Genomic DNA, 25,424 nt, shown 5'->3' with positions numbered 1-25,424 from the left:
AAAACGCCCTGTGCACGGGGACGTCCCTCTGCAGAGGTTTAGGCTGAAAAGCCCCAAACGCTGATTAACCCCGGGGGGGGGGGGGGGCAGCGCTGGCAAGAACTCCACCAGGAAGAGGACTCAGCGCTCTGCTATTCACACATGACTCATGTTGTGGGACTGAAATCTGTTGAGGTTCAAGTTGAGGAAAGTGGTGGTTTAGAAAATGATGTTTTCTAAGTGGTGAATCGATGGTTTTCATCTAAATAAAATTACATGAAAACCACAAAAGATCACTTTGCAGGACGGAAGTGGTGCTGGTCACCGAACATCTCTTCAGTTCTTGAGCGGATCCGGATCAAGAGACGACTTTCACAAACATATTTTCACCATTTTCCTGGAAAATACTTCATGGATCTTTAAATGATAAACAAAAAGTAGGACTCTGATATTTGTATTCATTGTGAAAACTGACTTTTAACTCATTGGATTTGTTTTTCATCTGTAGACATGAGATATTAATCATGTCCAGGACTGTGTGAACTTCATTTCTAAGTTTTGGAAATCATAATAAAGGCACAAAGAATTTGTCATCATTGCTGTTATTAATCTTTTTAAAAGATTATTTACTGACGTATCCACGGTGTCAGGTCAGATTTAAGGAAAAAGGTAGAAACCAAATCTGGAAAAAATAAAAATGCATTAAAAGACGTTACAACAACAACAACAACAACAACAACAACAACAACACGGCCTCTGAACTGCTCTGCACCCTCAGCAGCTTCACCCTCTGAACCTGCTCCCTCCTCTTGTAAACCGTCCGCTCTGGGTTCTCTGCCGCTGCCGCTCTGCAACTTCTACGCCCGCAGGTCATTTGTCAAAGTTAAAGTGGAGGAGCAGCAGGTCCTGAGTCTGAAGAGCAGGAGCTGATCCATCTGCCGTCACCTCGCCGGCGGAGGAAGCTGCTGCAGGTCGCTCTGAGGCTCTGAGGCTCTGAGGCTCTGAGGCTCTGAGGCTCTGAGGCTCTGAGTCTCTGAGGCTCTGAGTCTCTGAGGCTCTGAGGCTCTGAGGCTCTGAGGCTCTGAGGCTCTGAGGCTCTGAGTCTCTGAGGCTCTGAGTCTCTGAGGCTCTGAGGATCTGAGTCTCTGAGGCTCTGAGGCTGTGAGTCTCTGAGGCTCTGAGGCTCTGAGTCTCTGAGGCTCTGAGGCTCTGAGGCTGTGATGGAGCTGTTTTACAGCAGCAGCCAACAAGTGGACACGGCATCAGGGCGGGTACTGTAGAGCACACAACGCCTGGAGACCTCACACGCCATATTGCTCTTCACACTACACTAGCTCCATGTCCGGGAAGGCCACACCCTGCTCCTGCTCCTGCTGCTCCTCCTGCTCCTCCTCCTGCTGCTCCTGCTGCTCCTGCTCCTGCTGCTCCTGCTCCTGCTGCAGGGTGGGAAACATGCACCCTTGACATTTAGGTGTGGAGCTCGTGAGCAGCCGAGCATCAACCGCTTTGGAATTTGACCTTCTCGATAAACACGCGTTAAATAAATGTTTTTAAATATTGTTAAATACATTTGCAGATTTCAAACGGTTCAGATTTGATTTCACCTCAAGGATCCAAATGAAACCACGACTGAAGAGCACACGCTACATGTTTCACTGCAGCTGTTTGTCCACCTACAGGAATCATGTAGCGTGTGCTCTTCACGTGATCTTTTCGACTAGGCGTGTGACAGGACGGACATTTCCAGCTCCCGTGTAAACGTGTTCCGTGTTGTGCGACGGCAACAACACGGTGAAGGTCGTGTTCCACGGCTGATCTCCAGTTCCTCCAGCTCTCTGCTGCCAGGAGCCGAGCGCGACCTTCACTGTGTTACTGAGTCAACACACCTGAGAGAGAGAGGCCCCGGAGGAAATCAAACCTCCAACCCTGCGGATGTTACTGCCACTGAACCACACGGGACCCCGACTCCACTGACCACACACCTCACAGCAGCACACACACACACACACACACATGCAGACTCACAATTTGATGTGTTTATACATTCCTGCTGAAGTTGCAGAGAACATCAGACGTGCTGGTGCTGTGTCAGGGCACCAGCGGACAGTGGTCCACCGAGTGACTGATGCCGGCCTCCTACCTCTCAGTGCGGAGTGGCCAGCCGTAGCCGGCTCCTAATTGAGCGTCAGGATGACAGAAGGGATTCTGTGACCAAACATCCATCATGTCCGTCACAGAGCAGACGGAGGTGTCAGGACGCCGGGGGGGTTTGTCTCTCGCCGGGGGGGGGGGGGGGGGGGGGGTCTGATGATGTCAACAACAGGCTTCACACGGTGGTGCGACCTGTTCTGACGGTGCTGGAGATGAATGGAAGGTTGTTTCCGTCTCGTTTATGTTTCCAACAGCGTTCAGACCAGAAACTGTTAAATTACATAGTTTAGAAGACGAAGGGGAAGAGGAAGAGGAAGAAGAAGAGGAAGACGAAGACGAAGAGGAACAGGAAGAGGAAGAGGAAGAAGAAGAGGAACAGAAAGAGGAAGAAGGAGAGGAACAGGAAGAGGAAGAGGAAGAAGAAGAGGAACGGGAAGAGGAAGAGGAAGAGGAAGACGAAGAGGAACAAGAAGAGAAAGAGGACAGCTTTTGGTGATGAGGGACGCCAGTGAGGATGTGCATTAAACAAATTAGCTGGGTTTATGGCCAATACTGCAGCCAGCCACCAGGGGGTGATGGGGACTTTTGGGCGTTGCACATCTGGACGCCATCACCATGTCCATCTTGTTTTATAATCTACGACAGACACACACAGACAAACAGCGGTAAACTTCTGGCTGCAGGTGAAAACAATAATCTCTCTCTGTTGTTCATTTCTTTCTTCCTGTATATTTCTGTAAGAGGAGCAGAGACCCGTCCTCAGAATAATCTTCCGTCCTGATCCCGTCCACTCGTCTCCGAGACGTCGGCGGGTGACGAGCGTTTCAAAACACTTGAACCGTGTGACAGGAGCTCCGCTGTTCTCCGGGAAGGAGGCAGAATAGATGCTTTTAACCTCCCACAGCTTGTATAGGCATCTCAAGCAGCTGCTCACACACACTCACTCAGTATAGACGGAGGCGGCTCTCTGACATTGACACGAGCTGCTGAAACTCTCTCTCTGTCGAGGGACGCTCTCCAGAAGGGTTCTTGTCTTCTGTTCATTTGGAAACAGACTCAAACGAAGCTCGACACATGAGCAGAAAATCAGGAAATGGTTCAATCACAGTTCACAGACACATTTTGGAATAAGAGGCAGAGAAATCTGGAATTTAACCTCAAACCGTGAAGTGAACCAACGCCTCCAAATCCCTCAGGGTTGTCTCGTCCATTCTGTCTGCCGAAGTGTCCTTGGGCAAGGTACTGGATCCAAACGACCGTGCTGGCAGAGTTTGAGTGAAAATCATCGAGACTATAAATAAAAAACATTTGATCTTTTTGGTTATAGCTTGAAAAATGTGTTTTTTAGACCTTATCTTTTGTCATATTGACCTTTGACCTTTGACCGGTCAGCTCCAAACGTTAATCATGTTATTTCCATCAAGTTTGCTGTAAATCCATACGTTCATTTTCTAGTTATTTTATTCTCACACATGGAGAGCTGGGCACAAACAAACCATCCAGATGTTTCTTTGTTGATTCACATTAAACTGTGTTTGTCTGACTTCTCCAACAGAGAGAATCTTTTCTATCGACCCTGAAAGAAACATTAAAGTCTGGATATCTGTGTTTATGTAAAGAATATTCACCGGGGATTTGCATATGGCTGCTCAGCACAAACCAACATAGAACGGTCTCCACCCAACTACCAGTGGAGTCGTTGGTTTATTGGCTTCAGTTTCTGGACCCAGAGATAATGTACATGTTTTACATTTGGTGATTGAACATCAACACACGAAACAAGTCTCATAATCGCCGGCACGTTCATGTTTAATTTAATTTTTTGTGTGTTTGTGTGTTTTCAGTAAAACCGACTCACACACGTGGGTCGTCTCAAAGCGGATGAAGTCGCTGGAGAGGATGTTCTTCATCTTTCCCTCCTCACGAGGACGTTCTGCAGCTCAGGCACCGGAACCCATCGGCTGGCAGCAGCAGTGTGAAGCAGAAATCATCTCCACACCACGTGTCCTCCCCACGCACATCGTTTATGTCCCTCTGCATGAAATATATGTGCCTCCTCCGGCTTCATGCACCCTGGAGGGGGGGGGGGGGGGGGGGGGGGATCACTATTACACTATTACTGCTGCACACGTCAATCAAGGTCTCTAGCAGGACGTCATCAGAGGAACTGGTTTCATTACCTGGTTCCTGAGGCCTGGAGAGCACAGCATGAACTCTAATGGTCCAACTCCACTCATTATTTATTCAGTGAGTATCACCCCCCCCCCTCGGGCGGTGGCATTACGTATTATTGGTCAATAATGGAGTTCACAGCTGGACACGAGTCTAATAACGTGCGATTTGTCCATTAATCCAACGCAGAGCTGGAAACACGTTTCAGAGTGTTTCCATGATTCTGCTGACATGTCCAGAAACAGACTGAGACTCTTTACGAGGTCACATGTTGAACCAGCAAATAGCCCGGCCCCTTCACTCGTTATCCCCTCTGTGTCTATAGCTCAGGGAGGTTTGGTGATTGGTCCGTTCTACTTGTTTAGTTGTTGTTTTAAATTACATATTCAGGTAACTTCAGGTTTAGTGTTTATCTCCTTGATTCCATTCGTTCACTTTACTCGTGGCTTTAACTGTAAATGGATAAAACCACAATTTGCTGCTCATCAATTTTCACCCAGTGACAAAATGGAAAACTACTTTTGCAAAGTCATTAGAATTAGCTATGAAAGTTGAATCTTTAATTTACAAAAGGATTCAGAGTCTTCATTGTTTTGCAGAAGCCTCTTCAGCTTAGTTCTGCTCACCTGGACTCGAGCAGTTTATCCCAATGACCGAGTGAAGACTTGTATGAAAATCAGAAACAGGCTCTGGTCGGTGGGATACGAGTGAAGCAGCACATTTATTAAAAAGTTATTTTATCTGTATAGAAAATTTGAATTTAACGATTTACAGAAAGTACATTTTTTGACCTACAACATTGGGTTCTTAGATATTGCCTCATGTTTCTGAACCATGAGGCATCAGCCCTGAATTCAATTTATATAAATCTGATGGACAATATATGGAATAATTTATATTTTACATAAAATTAGAGCTACAATAATCTGATTGTCAATTTCTTTTGCGATATTAGACCAACTTTAATCTGGGAAATGTCCTTTCCATTTTTTTTCCAGTGGGTCATATAATTTTAATTTCCTGCTCCATGGTTCACTGTTAAAGCTACAGGCCACTGTGTTATCAAAAGGTCAGAGGTTTGATGCCCTGGCAGCCACAGGCAGACCACCGGTGACTCAGTGTAAAGATGAACACCTGAAAGTCACTCCAGATAAGACTCGGTCACAGAAAAGTCAGATCGAGGTTTAAACCAGAACCGACAGATTTTAGTTAAGTGAGTTTGTTAAATGACGTTTGAGCAAAATCCAACTGAGGGAATAAATTCTTCATCATCTAACCTCAAGAATATTCTTTATTCTGCAAGATGAAGATTTACTTTTCTATAATTTATACATAGTTTCATAATTTTGAAACGACAGAAGCCTGAGTGTGCCATCTGGTGGACTACCACTGTTACTACAGCTGCCTCTCAAAAACACGAGGGCCAAATTAAGATTAAGCTTAATATATTACTTAATCCAGACAAAAACAAAGTTATTATAAATTGTGTTTATTTACATGTCAATAAATAGTGCACATTGTGAAATATTTGTACAAATAAATTAAGTGAGATATTGAATTAAGTGCGTACAGTTCTTTTTAAAAATGTGATTTCTCCACTTTGTGCTCTTGTGCAAAAATCAGCATCTTGTGTCCTTCCTACGAGTTCCTGCAGAGAGAAAAACTAATTAACACAATGTAAATCATCATTTTACATATCTGAATACTGTGACACTATAATCTCCATAAAAATCTGATTTTATACACTGGATCTGCTCATGATGGATGAGATGAATTATTAAAATCCAACCTATTGCTTATAAGAATCGTGCCAGTTATGGTATAAATACTTATAATCAATGATCAATCTGAAGTTCTAACGGTTAATTTGTGAGAAATAAAACAGTTTGGAGATAATAAATATATATATTTATATATATCGATTTTAGTTTGTTAGGTTGATTCTGAACAAACCCTGTGATTGTGATTTCTTGTGCATATTCAAGTGTTGCCATCGGGCTTCATTCTTGGAGCCGTCGACGTCGGGCATCAAACCCTTCCATGATTTCTCTGTTGAAGCAGAAATTATAGATTTATTTATCAGCAGAAGTAAACCAACTCCCAAATGACCCAAAAGCTTTGAAACTCAAATATTAATTGATTCATCATAAAAAAGGTTTGGTCCTCGTTTTGAAGCGTTAAATAGTTTCCTTGTCCAGTAAATAACACAGAATTTTTCTCAATTATTTTCATTATTAACACGTCTTATATTCAGTGAATTTTAAAAACCCTGAAGGAAACTTGTTAATTTCCTCGGAGCCCAAATTTACGTTCAGATTTGTTTTCAGTCACTAACACAGAAAACTAACCGATCCTCCCGTGTGAGAAGGGAATCATTAACATGTCATGTGACTCACGTACCAGTTTGCCACCGGTGTGTCCAGTAAATCTGATCCACGTTCCTCCATTTGTCCTGCACAGGAACCGGCATGGCGCAGTTCTCATCCCTCTCCTGGATGTTGTGGCCGTGGTGACAGCGTCTCAGCCGCTCCCATGCGACGGGCTGATGCTGCAGCTCCACGCAGACGCAGTTCTTCTCCCGGAGCTTCTGGTACGCGGCTGCAGGACACTTCTCCTGGTTCTGCTTGGACGCCAGCGGCCTCTTGAAGTCCGCCAGCTTCCTGGGATCCTCGGCTTGCCTCCATTTGGAACCTCTGCGACACGAGCCGTTCTCAGAAGACTCCCCCTCGGTGTCCGGTCCCTGACGGAGACCAAGGACCTCGGGCCCGGAGCCTTTCGTCATCGGTTTCTTGGTGTGATATTTACAGGCGTCGCATGTGGGTACGGGAGATTCGTTCCACTGTTGGAGGGGACCAGCTTTTCTCTTCAAGCTCCTGCTGTCGAGTCCTGGACTGGCTGCCGTGCAGATCCTCTGTTTCACCGAACATCTGGAGCAGAGCCGCTCCCTCGTGGACGCGTACGGGGCGAACGCGTTCTCGTTGAAATTTCTTCGAAGACAGCATTCGTGGTCGGAGAGGCTTCGCCGATCCACCTTCCCTTTGGGTTTGAACCGTTCCTTGGGCTTGCGGACGTTGTTCTGCTCTTTATACTCTGAGTCTAGTTTTCTCCTTCTGACGGGCACGTCCACACCACAGCTGGCTGCAGGTCTGCTCTGCTTCTGGGGCGCTGGTGGCATCTTGCTGCAGTAGTAGACGTTGTCGAAGTCGGCCAACCAGTTGGAGGAGGGGAGGTAGGCGGGTAACGATTCAAACGAAGTGTCCTGATGATCCTGGACCTCCGGGTCTCTTCCACGTTGGTTTCCTTCTCCACTCAGAGGGGAACTACCCAACAGATTAACTGAAGGAGCCACCTCTGCTGTGGGCATCAGTTTGACGAGAGGAGCTTCCTCTGAGACATCCAGGACAGGACTAACCTGGTCTGCAGGACTCTCTGCAGCGGGGACCATGTCCTCAACTTCGTCCTCTGCCAAAGGCGACATGTCGGTCATGGTGAAGACCTCCTCTGCAGGAGCCTCCTCGTTCAGCGTCAGATCATCCTCCGACAACACTTCAGCGACAGCAGCCAGCGTCTCCTCATCAGAGCCTGAGCAGCCATTTTGGATCAGCGAGTCATGGGAGGGGATCAAGGTTTCCTCCACCGACCAAACGGTGGACTCCATCTTGCGCAGCTCATCCAGGTACTTGGGGTCGAAGGGCAGGTGAACAATGTTGAAACGAAAGTTACTGAGGTCTTCCTCCCTCTTCGTCTCATCATCGTCTTCATGAGCTGAGACTTGAGACGCCACATCGGAGACCTCAGCGATGAGCTCCGGATTCCTGGACTCCTCCAGAGCAGAGATGTCTTCACCACCGCCAACTAGAAGAAGGTCAGGACAAGCGTGAAGTGTCTGCTCCGACTGGTCTGCAGGAAGACACAGCCCGTCGTCCTGCAGCAGGCCGCCCTGGAGGAGGGAGCTACACTGGACCACGTCCTGTGTAAACCTGTGGGACACCTCTGCCGTCTCACGAGCGTGCAGAAGCTGCAAGCCCACCGGTGTCGTGCAGCACTCAATCCTCACTTCCTCCGTCTGAATCACGAAGCTGCCAGTCGGTGGCGTCCTGGTCGGGGAAGAGGGCAATGGATCTTCATGCTCCAGGAGATGCTTGACTGGTGAGATCATCTGGCTGGTGGAGACACTGGGGGAGTCGCTGCTGCAGGCTGAGGTAGCCGAGGCGTCCCTGGAAGCCGGCGTGCTGCTCCTCTGGGCCGCAGACAGGGGCTCCGTCTGAACCTGAGAGCTGGTCATTTCTCTGGCCGGCCCGTTCTGCTGGTAGCGGAACCTGCGGGAGTGGTAGGCCATGGTCTGGTAGTACTGAGGGCTCAGCAGGCGTCTGTAGTCCATCAGGTGGAGGTGGGTGTGGGGTACCACAAAGCCAGGGGGCTCCATGTAGGGAGTCGGCTGATAGTGAGGCACCATCGGCATCCCATAACCTTCAACAGAAAACTGAAGTTAGTGACCAACAACATGCTGTGAACCTGTTGATAATTGCAACGGACATCTCACAGAATAAAATAATCTTTGTCCAAACAAAGTGTAGGATATTTTATTTGCATGTTGACTCAGATGTGATTCTGTTTGAAGTCCACGTCCTTCAGTCGCACGTTAACAGCACATTATCCTCACCGATGGTCGATTAAGGATCAAACAAGATACAAAACAGGCTCCAGTGAAACCTCACGTTTCAGTTTTAGCTTCATACGAATTCTAAAGACACATTTGATTCCCAGTTTTAGTCTCACACAGAATTCAAACCAGTAAAACAAACTGGAGCCACCTGCAGATAGCAGCTCTACAGGAACTCATTTCAAACCACAAGAGTGCAGAATGCTAACATGCTAACAATATAAACCAAGGTACTTTATTCAACTGACGGATATTCGTATACAAACACTGGTGATCTGAGGAAATCATGAGGTAAACGTGTACAAAACTGAATCTGTCCCATAGTTTCATATTTCAGTTAAAACCACAAATCTAGACCTCATGGTGGCGCTAGAGGAAAAGTCAGGAGATCAGCCAACTCATGCATTCACCATCTGACCCATAAATGTCTTTACAACAAACTGTAGCAGGAAATTACTGAAATCGTAGAAGTGGCAGGAGACATGTGTGCATCGGAGGACAGGATTCTAAAAAGACCAAATACAACAGTGATTCTGTTCAGTGTAACATTTGCATTTAACAGACCTGCCTGAGACAGAAGGAGACGGAGTCTTCTTACCTAAGCCAGGGTAGCCGTAGTACGGGTTGTAGGACACCGGCATGGGCATCGGCACGGGCCACTGCAGACTCTGCATGGACATGTAAGGCTGCGAGGGCTGGATGTAGAAGAACGGCTTGTGGTGCTGCTCCTCAGCACGCGGAGCTCCTGAGGAGCATGGAGGTGGGTGATGGGGCCCCTGGGCCTGAGCAGCTCCATGTGGAGGCATGGGACCTCGAGGGCCCAGACCGAAGGAGCGGTGCAAGGTGGACGTGGCTGCGTTCATATCTGAGGAAGAGACGAGAGACAAGCGCTCGTTGTTTCCTGGTCACTACACACTGAGAGTTTCAGAGTAACCTCACAGAAGAACCAGTCAAAACGAACTTCTCTAACAAACCAACACGACTTTCCACTACGGGTGAAACTGGAAATCAATGGTGGGGACTGGAGATTCAGCTCTGCTCCTAAAATGTCTCACTGATTGGCCAGAGCTCGGTTCCAGGTGACGATTGTCCAATTAGACCTTAATGACCTGCACTCACGGCCAATGAAAAGTGTTTGTGTGCCACTGGTTCCCTCCCACTGCAGCCCATCACCTCACCTGGGGAAGGTCGGAGCACAGATCAGAGATGGGACAAAAGAGAAGATCATTGTCTCGGATCAGGTTTCTGTGAACACAGGAAACAGGTGTGTGATGCAGAGTGGAACATCGTGTTCATATCAGCTTCTGTCATCACTCCAGACTCGTTTGACCCCTGACTCCTCAGTTCTGAGGTGACATGACAGTTTGTGTGTATTTGTGTGTTTGTAGAATGTTTTATTTATGAAAAATAAACATGCTCTAATAACTTGACTTGACTTTAGAGAATTCTAACACAAATTGTTCATTGTTGATTAATCTGTCATTTTTGGGGGTATTTGCTGATTGTTTGATTATAGTGAAAAATTATTTAATGTGATTTAATGTTTTGTAATTAAGTTGAAAAGAATTTTTCCAAATATTTTGTTTTATCCATTCAACAGCCAATAATGCCTTGAATATTCAATACAGTGATGTGATGCTGCAGATCCACACTTTGGTCTCTTGAGAAAATGTAAAGATTGATGTATTCTATGCCAAGTTGCTTTCAAAAAGGACAGATCCATTATTAAACTAGTTATTTCCGCAAATCAGTGGTTAATTCCTACTGCTCCAATACTCCTACTGATTCAAATAATCATATTGATAATTAGAATATATGCTGTAGTGCTGGCTGATAAGTATTAGATGTTCACTGTGTCTAACCTAAGTAGAATTAATATAAATATATATATTTATACACTGTATCCAGATACAGAGTGAAAAGCTAAACCTGCTTCTTCAGGTTGTCGATCTGATTTAACGGAGACACACATTAACCTGGACATTGGAACAGTGACACAGATGATTTCACAAAGTAACTCAAACACAAAACTTAAATAATAATAACAATACTTTATTGGACTGGCCCCAAACAGTGGCAACACCTTCATTCTCAGCCCGTGTGCCTGGTCGTGAAATCCATTAATCATGAATAGTGAAAGGCAGTGTCTCTGCAGAAACTTTATACTTATATATATTTTTTTAATTTTTATATCCAACAAAAAGAGGCTTCCTGTGCAGTGCATTTCACCTGGTGCTCTAAATCATTACATTACTGGAACATTTACACCTTCAGGGGGACCTGAGGAGAGAAAAGTGAAGTTACAACTGGTTTCCATCAAGTGTTGCAGATTTGTGTCGAGAGAAATGATCATAAACTGTAAATAAAGATGGACGACGTCTCAACTTCCTCCCACTATCCAGACGTGAAGCCAAAATATCAGGAACACGACGTCATCTGGAGACTGAGTGGCAGCAATCGGAGTCGGGATCAATACACACGTTTTATATTTATAAAGAATCTAAGATATGTATTGTTACAATAATCTTATACCTACATTTATTTGATGTGTATTTGGACTTTTTGGTTTAAGCCCCATCCACCAACCTGGTGGAGGCAGAGTTAACAACCAATAGGATTGAGACGCTTCAGCTTCACTGTTCAGGAGTCGTCGAGGCGTCCATCTTTACTTTCCGTCTATAGAAACAGCAGGCCCCTGCAGAATACAACGAGTTTCACCTACAGTTCAACACGTTGATCAAAAGTCGGTCCAGGAACATTAACATCTCGGTTCTCCTCTCATGGACGAGCCTGCGTAAAGAAACGTAAACTTTATATTCAGAGAAGACGTGTGAACAAAGTCAGGGTAGAAGCAGTAAAACATTAGGTCACCTCTCTCCCAGTGTAACGGAGGCGGCTCGTCATCGTTGTCCTCGTCTCTCGGCCGCTGGTACATCACTTTCCTCTGAGAACTCATCTCTGTCAAAGAAAAGTGAAGCTAACCCTCAGCTGCAAGAAACCTCCTCCCCCCCCCCCCCCCCCCCCAACTGGAACCAGTCAGAGCTGGGAGACTAAATCTAAATCAAGACATCAGCGAAGTGATACACTGAAGGTTCTAGAAATGAAATCAAAACAGATTATAAATTTTATTCTCAAAGTTACACTCTGGAAAATTAAATAACCAAAACTTTCAGCCTTGTAATGACACCCTTTACCAGTAGATGGTGCTGGAGCCCCCTCAGCACATCCGTCTTCCATTCGGGGACATCGTTTGAGTTTGAGCATGATTAAGCAAAAACTGCGTGACGCATTCCCACTGAACTTGGTGGACGGTTGTGATTTGGGTCAACACAGAACCAGTTAAATTTTGGTGTGGATCCGAATCAGGGTGTAGATCCAGGAGGGGTTTTCCCACTTTCTTTAACATGGCGAATTAGAACGTTTATCAATGTTTTGCTTTTGATTTTTTCTGAGAAAAACTCGAGGATCTTAATTAAAATAAGGCATATTTAGATATTTACTGTCATTTAGGAGTATGTGAAATTCAATGCTACTTGATTAAATTTAAAAAGGACTGTTTGGCCTCTACATTCTCAATGTGCATGCTTATCTACAGACTATAATACTTTCTGCACTAATGTTCAGATGTAGCTTCTGCTGGCTGGTTTCAGTAAACACATACTGGGCCCACACTGTGAAGAAGAGCCTCCATGCATCTCGTTGTGTTTGTTTAACCTTGTCGTGGCGGAGCGGCTCCTTGTCTCCTCCTCGGGATCAGCTCTCCGTCCGCCCACCTGCTTTTCTCTGCACTGGTCGGATCTTCTCTGCAGACTCGCTCTGTAGAAGAATCCACACGTTTCACACACCTGGGCTATAGATGATTGTTGATTTAAAGATGTGAAAAGCGGAGACCCTCACCCTCACATGTTCTGAACTGCAGCTCGCTGCCAGTCACAGCTCCGAGCTCCCCCCCAGCTGCTTCCTGCTCGCAGAGGCCGTGTCCTCCCTCCTGGTCGAATGGATGCGAGGCGTCTTTGTACTGGTTTCTTTTATACCAGGGTTTTGCTGCCTGTCTCGGTGGGACAGCCTGAGGCTTCCTGGGTGCAGAATGCTTCCTCACCACCACCCTGACCGGCTGCTCACACCCTCTCACATACCTGCCTTCCTCCTCAGAGTCCCCAGCTTCGTCTCTGTAGGCTGTGGAGCTGTGGCCTTTGTTCCGACCTGCACCCTTGGCCAGGTTTCTCCCACAGCAGGCGCACATGAACCTCTTGGAACCCGGCAGCCACACTTCTTCCACTTCTTCGGCAGCTTGAGGCGACACACCCACAACCTCTGCCAGCCTGCGGCCCGTGTACACGTGTTTGGGGAAAAGCTCCACGTCGTCCAGATCTGTGGAGAACATCTCATCCCTGGAGGACAGCTCGTCCAGAGACGGACTGAGGACGCTCATCCGCTCGTGCGTGCTCTGCATGGTGAGGTAGTTGTAGAAGTAGGGGGCTGCAGGGGAGGAGAGGCGGCCGGCTCCGGCAGCTCCAGGCGGCAAAAGGCTCTCAAAGGGCAACTTGAGGATCTGGTAGCTTGCATCTGATTTGGCTTCCTCCCGAGAAGCTGCCTGATGTTCTGACTTGGAGGTGGTGTCGCTGCTCTTAGGTTCCTTGAGGACAGGCTGAGTGGAGAAGGAAGGTGCTAGTGAAGACTTCAGGAGCTCTTCAACATCACATCTGGGAACGCTTGCATCAGTCACAAGGACATCTGACTGGATATCTGTGACCTCTTCGCTCTCCAGAGGGGGAAAGTGTTGATCCTCCACCAGCTGCTCGAGGTCTGGGCAGTCTTCATGAACAGAGGAGCTGTCGAGGGGCAGCTCTTCCTCCATGGCGCCTGACCAGCATCCCTGAGGGCTTAGGGCGTCCAGGCTCCTGTGGCTGGACTCTGCATCATACACGGCTGTTGTGGAGTCACTGAAGGCCACGGCAGGAGTGTCATCCGGCCCTGGAGGCAGGACGTGACCCTGACCTTCACTCTTCTTCTCTTCCCCTGGAGAAAACATCCCAGAGGATTGGGAGGCGACACCAGAGTCAAGTTCTCTCTCGGCGCCCTGCAGCTCGTTGGCTCTGATTTTATCCAGGCACTCAATCAGCTTGTTTATAGCCTCACTGGGATCCGTCTGGGCCTCTGAACAGGCCATTTCTCGATGCCCGTGAGGTTGTGAGTAGGGCTGCTGGCTCCACGGGGGAGCGTGGAACCGAGGCTCAAACATTCGCCTGTTGTCAACCGGATACATGGGAGCCTGTGGGTAAACGTAGCCGGGGTACTGCATGTACTGGTAGGGGGGCATGCAGGGACGGTTGTAATTAAAACCTACAGGAATATTAAAAACATTAATGTGAGATTTCAGGAAATCAACATGGATGGCTGCTGCATCAAGTGGAGTTCAAAGAGCTTGATACCTCCAGGCAAACCATAGTGACTGTAAGGGTTGCTCAGCTGCCAGTGCTGGTAGACGTAATAAGGTTGAGATGGAGGCTGGACGTAGAAAAAAGGTCTTGGGTGGTGAGTTCTCTGTTGTCCATTCCCAAACGTGTGTGACTGTTTGTTTCCATCTAAGAAAGAAGCAGGGGAAGTATCACAATCAACACAAGATGTGAAAACGCTCTACTCGTCACCATATTAAATTGAATTTGGAAAAATGAACATGATTAGAAAATCTTTACCCTCCATTTCACGTTCCTGCTCAACCTTCTGGATAAAACTCTTCCGAGACAACAGCTCCTGGAAATCAAGTTTTTTTTACAGCCAGTTTACCTTTAAACAAAGAGAAGAAGAGAAGCTTCTGGTCGAAGTGAAGCTCGACTCACAGGAGCTGCAACATGTGAGATAATCAGTGGAACAGGAAACAGCTGCTGCTTCAGTCTGATGAGGATCAAATGTTCTGAGACAGAAACTCTCTGATTATAAACTCACACATAGGAAATATTATTCTACGGACCATGAGAGAAAAGAGATGAATACATTTATGCTTAAATAGATTTAAACTAAATTAAAACACATAATTCTGAGAATATCAAGTCAGCAAATTTTTGTATTCTTGTAGATATTACAGCCATATTTCATTAGGAAGCATATCTTCTATGGTAAAATACAATTTCATTATTTCTTTTAAAAAACATGGAGGTTTATTTAATGACTTTTCTTATCTAATTTTCACTTAACTTAAATCTTATATAATCTTATTTTAGCATATGTTATTTTAACATGTCTTATCTTATTTTATATTGTTTAAACTTAGCTTTAATCGTGTATCATCTTATCTCATTTTAACTTGTTTTATCTTAATTTATCTTAATCTGACTCAGTTTATCTCATCTCATTTTAACGTATCCTATGAGAACTTTACTTTAATATAATCTTATCTCATTTCAATTTATCTTAAATTAACTTTAATCCTAATTTATCTCATGTTATTGTATTTTCGCTCTTGTGTTGTTGCAGAGCTGCAGTGCGACCGTCTGTCCGGCAGAGGTCAGTGTGGCTGCAGTGCGTGCGCATGCGCAGTATCCTAACATGGCCGCTGTGGTGATGCGCAGAGCCTCTCCGCTGCTCGTCGCGTCCTCTCGCCTCCTTCGTGTCTGATTTCTGCCGCAGCCGCTCACTCGACTCCTGGAGCTGACGACCGGAGCCACAGCAACGCTTCAGCGTGTGAACAGCCCGCAGGGTCCCCGTCGCCCGCCGCCTGGACGCCCGCAGGTTCCCCCCGCCGAACTCCTCAGGTAGCTAGCCTCCGTCCGCGTAGCCCCGCTAGCTTAGCGCTGCGTGCTAGCAGCAGTGGCCGCTCTCCGCTGCGCTGTCTGGGCGGTTTCCTGCGGGTTTTCTGCGTCAAGTCTGGAACAAGTTCACGAAGGAGCGGATCGCGGTGGATACTAGTGTCCCTCACGGACACCAGCGGGAGATGCTAACACGCTAGCCGACCCCGGAACTGTGCAGTGGAGGGAAGCTAACCGTTAGCTAGCTTGCCGTTGGCTACTTAGCGATATAACGTGACACATCGAAGCTAGCTGGTCACATGTTTTTTATATTTAAAAACTAAACTGGGGATACATGGGAGCGGGTGTTTGGATGTGAACCCCCACAGGACGCAACCAGCCGGTTAGCTAACCCGTGCATGCTAACCAGCTAGCCAACCCCTGGGTTTGTTTTGGACACGGTGGTTAACGGCGACGGGCTAACGGTAGCTAGCTAGCATCGGGCTACTTCCAGTAATGTCGTAAAAAACTTTATAAATGTGTCGCGTTTGCTCCCAGGAAGAGCAGGGACGTCACGTGTGTTTTTGGGATCAGAGAAGCGTGAACACGAACATGCGTTGAGCAGGAAGCTAATGTTGATCACATGACTTCAGGTTGTGTCTCCATCCTGCTCGTGTTGTTGACCTGCGTCCATCAGGGGCCAGACAACACGTTGACAGGTCGTCCATCAGAGACACTAACGCGTCCTGCTGCTGCCTCCAGTCAGAAAGTCTCCTCTCGTGCTTTGGAAACCAGTCAGTATTAGCTCGGTGTGTAGCAGCGATGCTAAGTGAAGGTGGCCGGGGTTTTCTGGGTGTGTTCCCTGCAGCTTTGCTTCAGTGTGGTGACACAGCTCCGGGATGTGCGACCCTGGATTCAACACGTTTTCCTTATGATTTGATGAAGGAGGCATTTCCCAACACGTAGTAGCCTCAGAGATTTGTCTTCATGTCTGCTAAGGGCTGGAGCCAGTGATGGTGAAGTGGCTTTGTGAGATGGGTACCTGCCATAAGGCATCCAGGGTGTGAGCTGTGGAGCTTATGATGTTTTAGTGTAATATTAATATCTGAAATATCTGCTGTTGTTGTGTCTTATTGTCTAGAGTTTACGTCCATGACCCACAAAAGCCTGAAGGTCCCCTGTGATGGACATTATTTAACTGATGATTCAAAGATTATACAAATCTATCTTCAGATTGATTGATAGATACAGCGCTTTAATAATCCCCTGGGAAAAAGCAGTGTTGCAGCAGCTATATTTGTAGATATTATTGTATTTCTTTACTTTAAGCCTGTTTAGCCCTGTGGTCACCTGTGTTGTTTAAAATGTGCTCTATATGAATATAATATATACAAGATATAAAGATCTGAGCCCCAATTTATTCAAAGAACCTTAAATCTAAAATGATGTGACTGGGATATCTTCAGCTGTGAGATGAGTTTGGGACATTTTGATGCTAATAACAAAACATAAACTGCATCGTTGTGGTAACATGAAGTTGATTATGTGTTTTTATATATATTTATTTACAATCAAACCCTTCCCTCTGTTATTCGAGTGCTGTCTGGTTTCGTAGATGTCAGTAGTTTTCGCCCACTTCCTCTCAGACGCCCCTGTTAGCAGCTGTCTGGCTGTCAGTGCTGTTTCTGGCAGCTTTTGATGAAGAGGGAGGGTGTGGGGGAGGGGGGGCGACCTGCATGATGAGGCAGGTTTATCAAACTGCAGATGTTTATCCAAGTGACGTTAAAAAAGAAAATGGAATATGAAGGACGAGCTCATCGATTTACTTTTTGTTCTCGTCTTCTAATTTCTCATTTTGTGTTTCCTGTGTTTTCCAGACGAGCCCTGATGTAACGGTGTTGTGACAGGCGTCGCCCCCCCCCCCCCCCCCCCCTCTACCTCTGGTCCCCGGAGCCTCACTGCATGACCTCAGACGACAGACGTACCCACGGGGGGAAACCGCCCCTTCCTCCGGACGCCTGACGCGTACGCTCGGTGGCCACAACCTCAAAACCGTCTCATCTTTCAACTCATCCTCAGCAGAAGGAGCAGCAGACATCTTTCCACACAGGATCTGAACACCTCCACTCCGGCCAGTGGAGGTGTCGCAGAGCCACTTTCCTTCTCGAATCTATAAGAATAGATATCTTTTTTTCTCCTGGTTGTTTTGTGTCCGGTTCTGCCGGCCGCGTGACTTTTCAAAACTGGGGCGCGATTCATGGGATGCAACCATGTCGGATCTCAGTGAGCGCAGGCCGGTCAACACGGACTACGCTGTCTCCCTGCTGGAGCAGCTCAAGTTCTTTTACGAACAGAAATTACTGACTGATGTTGTGCTGCTGGTGGAGGACACGGAGTTCCCGTGTCACAAGATGGTCTTGGCCACATGTAGCTCCTATTTCAGGTGAGTGCGCCATGTCGTTATCGGCCTCCTGCTCATGGTGTATGGGGGGGGGGGCTGATTGGTGTGCGTTTGTCTTCTACGGTTTCAATAAATAATGCACCACACAGTTAGGGGTGGGGTTGTGATGAAGTGTAGGTATGTTGTTATTATGCAGAGCAGTTATTTACTCTTTAAATGCTCACCTCCTACAGTTACAATGAATAATACATTATATTGTTACCCACACTATACATGCAGGGTGGAAAACGAGGGCTTGATGCGTCCCATGTCCTCTCTCTCCGTCCTCCCTCTGACCTGCACTCACTTTACACTTTAACAATAATAACAACTCTAATCAGAAGGTGTTAGGAAACGCGCAGTACTTGAAGTTTACTTTGTGTGTGTCTGATCCGCTCGAGAGTTTGAAACATTTAAACACACAAAGTAAAACATTTAGCTCTTAGTCCACCTGCCACACACAAGATGAGTTGTGATGCGCACAGCCAGGACTTCAGGGTTCAAGTGACCGGAACGATTCTGAGTCATGATCCGACATCTTCGAGTTAATGTGAAACAAATGGGATCGGTTTTGTGCGACTGAGACACCGGAGAGGAATTCCTCCTGCAGATGATGATGACAGGGTTTTAACTTCATTGTTGCAGAAGAAGTGACGCCCAGTTTCTATCCACGAACATGAATATGACCTCAGGAGGTTTTTATAAGGATCAGTTCAATGTGTGTGTGATTAGAAAAGAGCAGCCGAGTCTGCGTCATGCGCCTGATGCAGGGCCGCTGCCAGAGGGGGCCACCTGGATACAGTAAAGGCTGTAATCAGTTTATCACCACACAAGCTTTACTGCATTGATGTGAAATAGTGAAAAAAATTACTTCCCTATTGAATTTATTTCTTCATCTAGAGGAAACACTGTATGTTTGCAAGTGGAACATACGCAGTGCTCTCTAACCTGTGGTGCTGCAGACGGATCCCTCCGGCCCCCGGGGGCCTCATCTGTACGCACAGCGTTGCATAATAAAGTGTGTGCACTGCGGTGAATGTGACAGAGCAGCAGCCTCGGCTCTGGGAAGAGTCCATCTGTACGTGACAGGGGCTCATGCAGCATTTGGACATGCTATCTACCCTGTCTGTCCCCCCCCCGCCCTGCACTCACAAGCATTCCAAGAAAAGGTCCCGACAACTCAATGCCTCCCTCACACCCACCGCTTCCCAAACTTCCCCGCTGTTTCCCACGCACTCGTTATCTGGTGTGAACATGCAAAGCATTTCCCCTCGAGGGTTAGGAGGTGCTGCCGTGCTTCCTCTGAACTGCTCCTCCCTCCGTCTGCCGGTCGGCTGCGTCTCCTTCACCCTCCGCCTCCTCTCGGGGGGACGGGGGGGCCGGCGGGACTCTGGAGGGAGCTCCTGTTCGAGGGGGAAAGTCTGGTCACGTAGGAGAGATGGAGGGAAAAGGGGAAGTGAGAGAGGAAAGGGGGGGGGGGGTATGCCTGCAGGGTTGCGTAATACAGCCTGGCAGTTTACTCCCTGCTGTGATCAACAGGCCCCCCCCCAAAAAAAACCTTTCAGGAGGACAGAAGTGTTTTTCAGATCAAATATCACGAAAGGCTGCAGCCGACGTTATTGATCAATCCTTTATTGTATTTGATAATCTTTTAATAAAATGTCACTGTCTGTAGAAAGTCAGAATCTTAAACAGGAGCTGTACGGGTTTGTTTTGCTTCAATGAAAACACGGTGACGGTCGATCCAAATCGTTTCAGCCTCACAAGACGACTGAAGTGACGCAAACACACAATCGGCTCATACATGACAACATTAACGTGAACAGCATCACATTCTTTTTAATATGATGTTTACATGAATCTTAATAATAAGAGACTCCCCTGTGTTGTTGTGTTGTCTGCATCACTGCGGCTGAATGTGTTTGTTCCAAAGAGATCAGCAGCGTGAATGTGAAGTATCACCGACCGGGCGCGGCTCCCCCCCGGGGAGAAAGACAATGTGAGAAACTGATGTAGTGAAAAGAGGTTAAAGAGTCTTTGTCATTCTGAGAACTGAAGAGTAGTAACTGGGAGTCGGAGCTGAGTCAGAGCTGCCGGTCTGTGCACAGTCATCCCGGGTGTCGAGTCTGTCCAGCTCCACGTCTCACTCAGTCTCTGTCTGTTAGGAAACCAGGGGTCTGTTTGTTTCACAGGAAAACATCGGATCGTCCACCGCAGGCTAAACGGTTGTTCTGTGTCCGAGGGGTTTCTCCTGTAGACAGGAGAGTTGTAGATATGATGGAAAAGGTTTTATGAATCTGAAGTATCTGTTCTCATGTGCTGCTTAGTCGTGATTATGATGGTTAAGAAACTAGAACTGGTGTCCATGTGTACGGCTTCACTTGTAAAAACTACGTGTGCTTTTTTTGGTACTGAAACATGTGTAAGAATTGTGTGTCTCTAACAATCTGCCCTCATGATTAAACCGTGTCAGAGCAGGTGATAGAAGCCACTTTTCTCTTATTCTCCACTGACGACCCTCCCTTGTCATCGCCCACCCCCCCCACACACAGAGCGATGTTCATGAGCGGCCTCAGCGAGAGCAAGCAGACCCACGTCCACCTGAGGAACGTGGACCCGGCCACCCTGCAGATCATCATCACCTACGCCTACACGGGGAACCTGGCCATCAGCGACAGCACCGTGGAGCCGCTGTACGAGACCGCCTGCTTCCTACAGGTCGGTGCACAGGAAGTCAATGAAACATTCATTTCATTTAAATACCTATTCTTACTTTGGGAGTCCTTATTAATACCTATATCATAGTGAGGGTCTTTATTATTATGATAGTTAATTTATCTTACTAACTGTCTCCTGAAGACATGTTCATTAATTACACAGGTTTTACTGTGACACGTTGTTTTTATATCTGAACACAAAGAGATGATTCAGCTTTTCTCTGACTGTGGTTTCCCTCCGACCTCCTTCCCTTCAGGTGGAGGACGTCCTGCTGCAATGCAGAGACTATCTGGTGAAGAAGATAAATGCTGAGAACTGCGTCCGCATGCTGAGCATCGGAGACCTGTTCAGCTGCAGTGAGCTCAAGCAGTGCGCCAAACGCATGGTGGAGCACAAGTTCCCCATGGTGTACCGACAGGAGGCCTTCCTGCAGCTGTCCCACGAGCTGCTGATCGACGTCCTGAGCAGCGACAACCTCAACGTGGAGAAGGAGGAGACGGTGCGCGAGGCGGCCATGCTGTGGCTGGAGTACAACATGGAGACCCGCTCGCAGCACCTGTCCTCTGTGCTCAGTCAGATCCGCATCGACGCCCTGTCCGAGGTGACGCAGCGCGCCTGGTTCCAGGGCCTGCCGCCCAACGACAAGTCCGTGGTGGTGCAGGGCCTCTACAAGTCCATGCCCAAGTTCTTCAAGCCCCGGTTAGGCATGACCAAGGAGGAGATGCTGATCTTCATGGAGGCCTTGTCGGAAACGCAAGTGGAGGGCTACGTGATGTCGGGGTCCCTGCCCACCACGGTGGTGTGTTACAGTCCGCAGGCGGAGAAGGTGTACAAGCTCAACAACCCCCCCGGAGACCTGCAGAAGGTGGGGACCCTCGTTACACCCGACAACGATGTGTTCATCGCTGGAGGTCAGATCCCTCTCAAAAACTCCATCACCAACCACGGCAAGAGCGGCAAGTTACAGGCCGTGTTCCGCTCGGTCGATGGCTTCTACTGGTTCGATGCCCAGCAAAACGCCTGGGTGCCCAAAACCCCCATGCTGTGTGCCCGCATCAAGCCCTCGCTGGTCTACTGCGAGGGCTACATCTATGCAATCGGGGGCGATAACGTCGGGGGGGAGCTGAACAAGCGCACGGTGGAGCGCTACGACTGCGAGAAGGACGAGTGGAGCATGATGAGCCCTCTGCCCTTCGCCTGGAACTGGAGCACCTCGGTGGTGGCACACGACTGCATCTACGTGATGACCCACGACCTGATGTACTGCTACTTCCCCCGGGCCGACACCTGGGTGGAGATGGCCATGCGCAAGACCAGCCGCTGCTTCGCCTCCGCCGCCGCCTTCGGTGACCTCATCTTCTACATCGGCGGCCTCCACGTGGTCAGCAACTCGGGCGTCCGCCTGCCGACGAGCACCATCGACGGCTCCTCCGTGACCGTGGAGATCTACGACGTCAACAAGAACGAGTGGCGCCTGGCCGCCAACATCCCCGCCAAGCGCTACTCGGACCCGTGCGTGCGGGCGGTGGTGCTCCTCAACTCGTTGTGTATCTTCATGCGTGAAACCCACATGAACGAGCGCGCCAAGTACGCCATCTACCAGTACGACGTGGAGCTGGACAGCTGGTACCTGCGGCAGCCGGTGTCCGAGCGCGTCCTCTGGGACCTGGGGAAGGACTTCCGCTGCGCCGTGGGGAAGCTGTACCCCTCCTGCCTGGAGGAGTCCCCCTGGAAACCCCCCACCTACCTCTTCTCCCCCGACGGGGCGGAGGAGTTCGAGGTGGACGGGGAGCTGGTGACCCTCCCTCACGTATAGCTCTTAACCTCCTCCTCCTCCCCCCCCCCCGCCTCGCTGACCAGACCAGGCATCTGTCACGCTGAGGGATGAACACGAAGGGGGGGGCGTGAGTTCTCTGAGACACGGAAAGGCTTCGCCGGCCTCGTGGACGTTTCTCTGGAGGCGTCGGAGGCTTCGAAGCGACGGAGCCCGACGCAACAAGAAGATTCCCCCGAAAGAAAACTAGTAATCTGAAAATCTCTTTTCTTATTTTGTCATTTGTGACATCTGTTAGATATTACTACAGGCCTGTCATACTGTTTCTACAATGTGATCTCAATGTCAACTGATTTTTGTGAGGATGATGAGGATGATGCACTTAACTGGTAAAAAAAAAGAAAACTCTCGGAATGGCAACTGTACCAAAATCTCCCAGGCCCCCCCCCCTCCCCCCCGCTCTCCGACCGTAGGCTTCCCTCTCTCCTCCTCCTCTTCCTCTTCTCCTCTTCGTCTCCTCCTCTTCTCGCACCACTGATAAAGTGAAACTCTGCAAAACATCTGTTTTTAAATGATCCAACTCACACCCGCTGTCGTCTTGAAGGTTCGGCTCTGAAAAGTTTGTGTTTCGCTTCGTGGTGGAAGTTCAGCTCGAATTAATCCACTTCCAACATCTCATTGACTTTAATGGAGGAAGTTAGTTCTGTGTTAATCCACTGACCCAAAACCTGATGCCTCTGAAAACTAAAGGACCTTGTGAATATAAAGTTAACTCGTTTATTCAGGTCGATAACGAACAGGTTGTTAGAATGTTCTGATGATTCTGAGCGGGGCGGCGTCCGTCCACATTCTTCTTCTGATGATTTCATAAAATGGCAGAACAGTGTAAAGTCGTAGCAGCCCGAACTTGAACCTTTTCAGGTGAGTCAGGCAGTTTGAGATGCTGACGATTTTAAAAATCGACTCATTGATGAATATTGAAATTGGCTGTTGCCTCAGAAATTTGAAAAGATATTTCCATCGTATTACTCTGAGCTCTGAAGCGACGTCTCCAGAACTGTAACAGACATTTCAGACGCTGGAGAATATAACTGTCACAACAATGTCATTACATCAGATACTGTTTTTATAACTAACTCAATTTTAAGTCACATTTGAATCAGATTAAGACTACTTAAAAAGGTAAATAATATATTAATTATTCTGCAGATGGTTTCCCGGATGAATTATCGATTTTATTATTTGTTTTCATTCATTTTCTCAATTTAAACGTCTGTTGTTTCCAAACTGCTCCAAAGAGCAAGAGACGAACTTTTCAGAGCCGCCTTTTAAAACCTGCAACTTCACACATGTAGATCTCTGCTCGGAGTGTTGGTCACCGACAGGATCCGTGGGTTCGATTCCCCTCGAGGCTTCGCAGACGACCGGGGTTCTCCTGGAGAGGGGGTGGGGGGGGCCGACGGGGAAACAAGTGAGCGGGGGAGAGAGCGACTGCAGGTCCGGTCGCCCATCACCTCTCCTCCCTCACCGCTCGGCCCCCCCGACCCCGCTGCAGCGCCTCCACCCCCCCCACCCGTGCACACAGGTCTTCCACACAGCCGGCATTGACACCTCGCCCTGTCCATCGTCACACGATCACGATACTTGTGTTTTTCTTTCCACACGAGTTCTCTGCAAACACACAACTCCACTCAGCACACACGTAGGTTTCAGGCTCATGCATTTTTCTTTCTTTTTTTTTATTCCCAAGCTGCTGAAATATATATATATAATGAAATATATATTTTTCATATGTTTAAAAGACAAACTGTTTTAGTGTGGGGAAAATAACCAGGTCTATTTTGTATTAGTGTCTTTTTTTTTATTTAATATCAGACATTACTGTAGTGTGATTGTGGGTAGACATCCATTTTCCTATCGGATTGAATTTTTTTTCTGAGTGAATTCTTGCTGCTGATTGGTTGTGAGAGGAGAGGGCTGGCCCAGGGCTGTTGCTTCGGGAATCGTCCCAGCAACCACTAGCAGTAGTGGAGGGGGGGGGTGTGGCGGGCTACCTTTAAAAACATGAGCACAGGTGCTTCATGACAAACCCTTACTAGCATGTCTGGCTGCATCATATTCCCATGGCACTGTATTTTGAATGAACGTTAATTTATTAAAAAACATACCAAAAACGTTCCTGAAACTGAGACTCCACGTTTCTTTATTTGAGCTTCGAGCTGCTGATGTTCAGAAGAATCCTCGTTGAGCTCAATGAAGTCTTTACTGGTTTCTCCTACTGGTTTCTGTTCATGTGCAGAAAACACAACTGGTTTTTAAACCTCTGGTCGATTCAAATCAGAGATCTTTGAAAACTGTGGAAGTCGCCTTGTTGCTTTTGACTTTCAGGTCACATCTTTATATTTTATTTCATTACATAGAATTACCTACATTATCAACTATTGTATTTGTTTTTTATTACTTTTGTTTTTCAGTCAACAAATGCATCACCCTTCCCCTTCAGATCCTAAATATCGTGAAAATGTGATGTTTGAAACTGAAAACAGAACTTTCTATGCATTAGTCAATTTACAGAATGTTTTTCTGTAAATTAACTTTTTAAAGTTAATTTACAAATCCATAAATGACAATGTGCTTTGTTTAAATTATAAACAGTTTTATCTGCGTGTGAGAAGTAAGAAATGTTTGGAACAAGAAGTTGATCAACGATACGTTTGAAGAAATGTTAAATTCCCTGTGAGTGACTGAAACGCTCCTGACGTGACCATGTGACGCTGGTGAATTGTTGTTGGGACGACACGC

At 47.5% G+C, this 25,424-nt stretch overlaps 3 protein-coding genes across 3 annotated transcripts; 1 reads left to right on the top strand and 2 right to left on the bottom strand.

The window, feature by feature from the left end:
- Window positions 1-5,775: 5,775 nt before the first annotated feature.
- On the bottom strand, window positions 5,776-9,992 carry LOC133932542 (uncharacterized). Its single transcript, XM_062379264.1, has 4 exons — window positions 9,564-9,992; window positions 6,703-8,772; window positions 6,256-6,351; window positions 5,776-5,950 (listed from the first exon to the last, which is right to left on the bottom strand). Exons 1-4 carry the CDS (start codon window positions 9,826-9,828, stop codon window positions 5,922-5,924), a joined length of 2,460 nt encoding a protein of 819 aa, XP_062235248.1. The 5' UTR covers window positions 9,829-9,992; the 3' UTR covers window positions 5,776-5,921.
- A 1,004-nt stretch (window positions 9,993-10,996) lies between these two features.
- On the bottom strand, window positions 10,997-14,848 carry buc (bucky ball). The gene is made up of 7 exons (XM_062379263.1): window positions 14,662-14,848; window positions 14,398-14,550; window positions 12,863-14,308; window positions 12,680-12,781; window positions 11,837-11,923; window positions 11,688-11,755; window positions 10,997-11,245 (listed from the first exon to the last, which is right to left on the bottom strand). Exons 1-6 carry the CDS (start codon window positions 14,666-14,668, stop codon window positions 11,724-11,726), a joined length of 1,827 nt encoding a protein of 608 aa, XP_062235247.1. The 5' UTR covers window positions 14,669-14,848; the 3' UTR covers window positions 10,997-11,245; window positions 11,688-11,723.
- Window positions 14,849-17,608: 2,760 nt separating this feature from the next.
- Window positions 17,609-24,821, top strand: kbtbd2 (kelch repeat and BTB (POZ) domain containing 2). Its single transcript, XM_062379262.1, has 3 exons — window positions 17,609-18,133; window positions 20,683-20,848; window positions 21,105-24,821. The coding sequence occupies exons 1-3, from the start codon at window positions 17,961-17,963 to the stop codon at window positions 22,662-22,664; spliced, it is 1,899 nt and encodes a 632-aa protein (XP_062235246.1). The 5' UTR covers window positions 17,609-17,960; the 3' UTR covers window positions 22,665-24,821.
- Window positions 24,822-25,424: the final 603 nt, after the last annotated feature.

Source organism: Platichthys flesus, chromosome 21 (assembly GCF_949316205.1).
Source record: "Platichthys flesus chromosome 21, fPlaFle2.1, whole genome shotgun sequence".
NCBI lineage: Eukaryota > Metazoa > Chordata > Actinopteri > Pleuronectiformes > Pleuronectidae > Platichthys > Platichthys flesus.
Note: the sequence above shows the minus strand (reverse complement) of the source record. Positions and strands in the feature narration are given on the sequence as shown.

Bases quoted from the DNA above. Each gene is read 5' to 3' on its own strand.
- LOC133932542 (XM_062379264.1), bottom strand. From the start codon at position 9,828: ATGAACGCAGCCACGTCCACCTTGCACCGCTCCTTCGGTCTGGGCCCT. The intron at 6,352-6,702 runs GTACGTGAGTCA...CTGCTTCAACAG, and splicing joins GACACACCGGTGGCAAACTG to AGAAATCATGGAAGGGTTTG. The intron at 5,951-6,255 runs GTTTGTTCAGAA...TTCTCTCTGCAG, and splicing joins CAAGAAATCACAATCACAGG to GAACTCGTAGGAAGGACACA.
- buc (XM_062379263.1), bottom strand. The intron at 11,924-12,679 runs GTTAAACAAACA...TTTCTTTGACAG, and splicing joins AGCCGCTCCGCCACGACAAG to AGATGAGTTCTCAGAGGAAA. The intron at 11,756-11,836 runs GTGACCTAATGT...TTCTTTACGCAG, and splicing joins TCCGTTACACTGGGAGAGAG to GCTCGTCCATGAGAGGAGAA.
- kbtbd2 (XM_062379262.1), top strand. From the start codon at position 17,961: ATGTCGGATCTCAGTGAGCGCAGGCCGGTCAACACGGACTACGCTGTC. The intron at 18,134-20,682 runs GTGAGTGCGCCA...CCCCACACACAG, and splicing joins ACATGTAGCTCCTATTTCAG to AGCGATGTTCATGAGCGGCC. The intron at 20,849-21,104 runs GTCGGTGCACAG...CCTTCCCTTCAG, and splicing joins AGACCGCCTGCTTCCTACAG to GTGGAGGACGTCCTGCTGCA.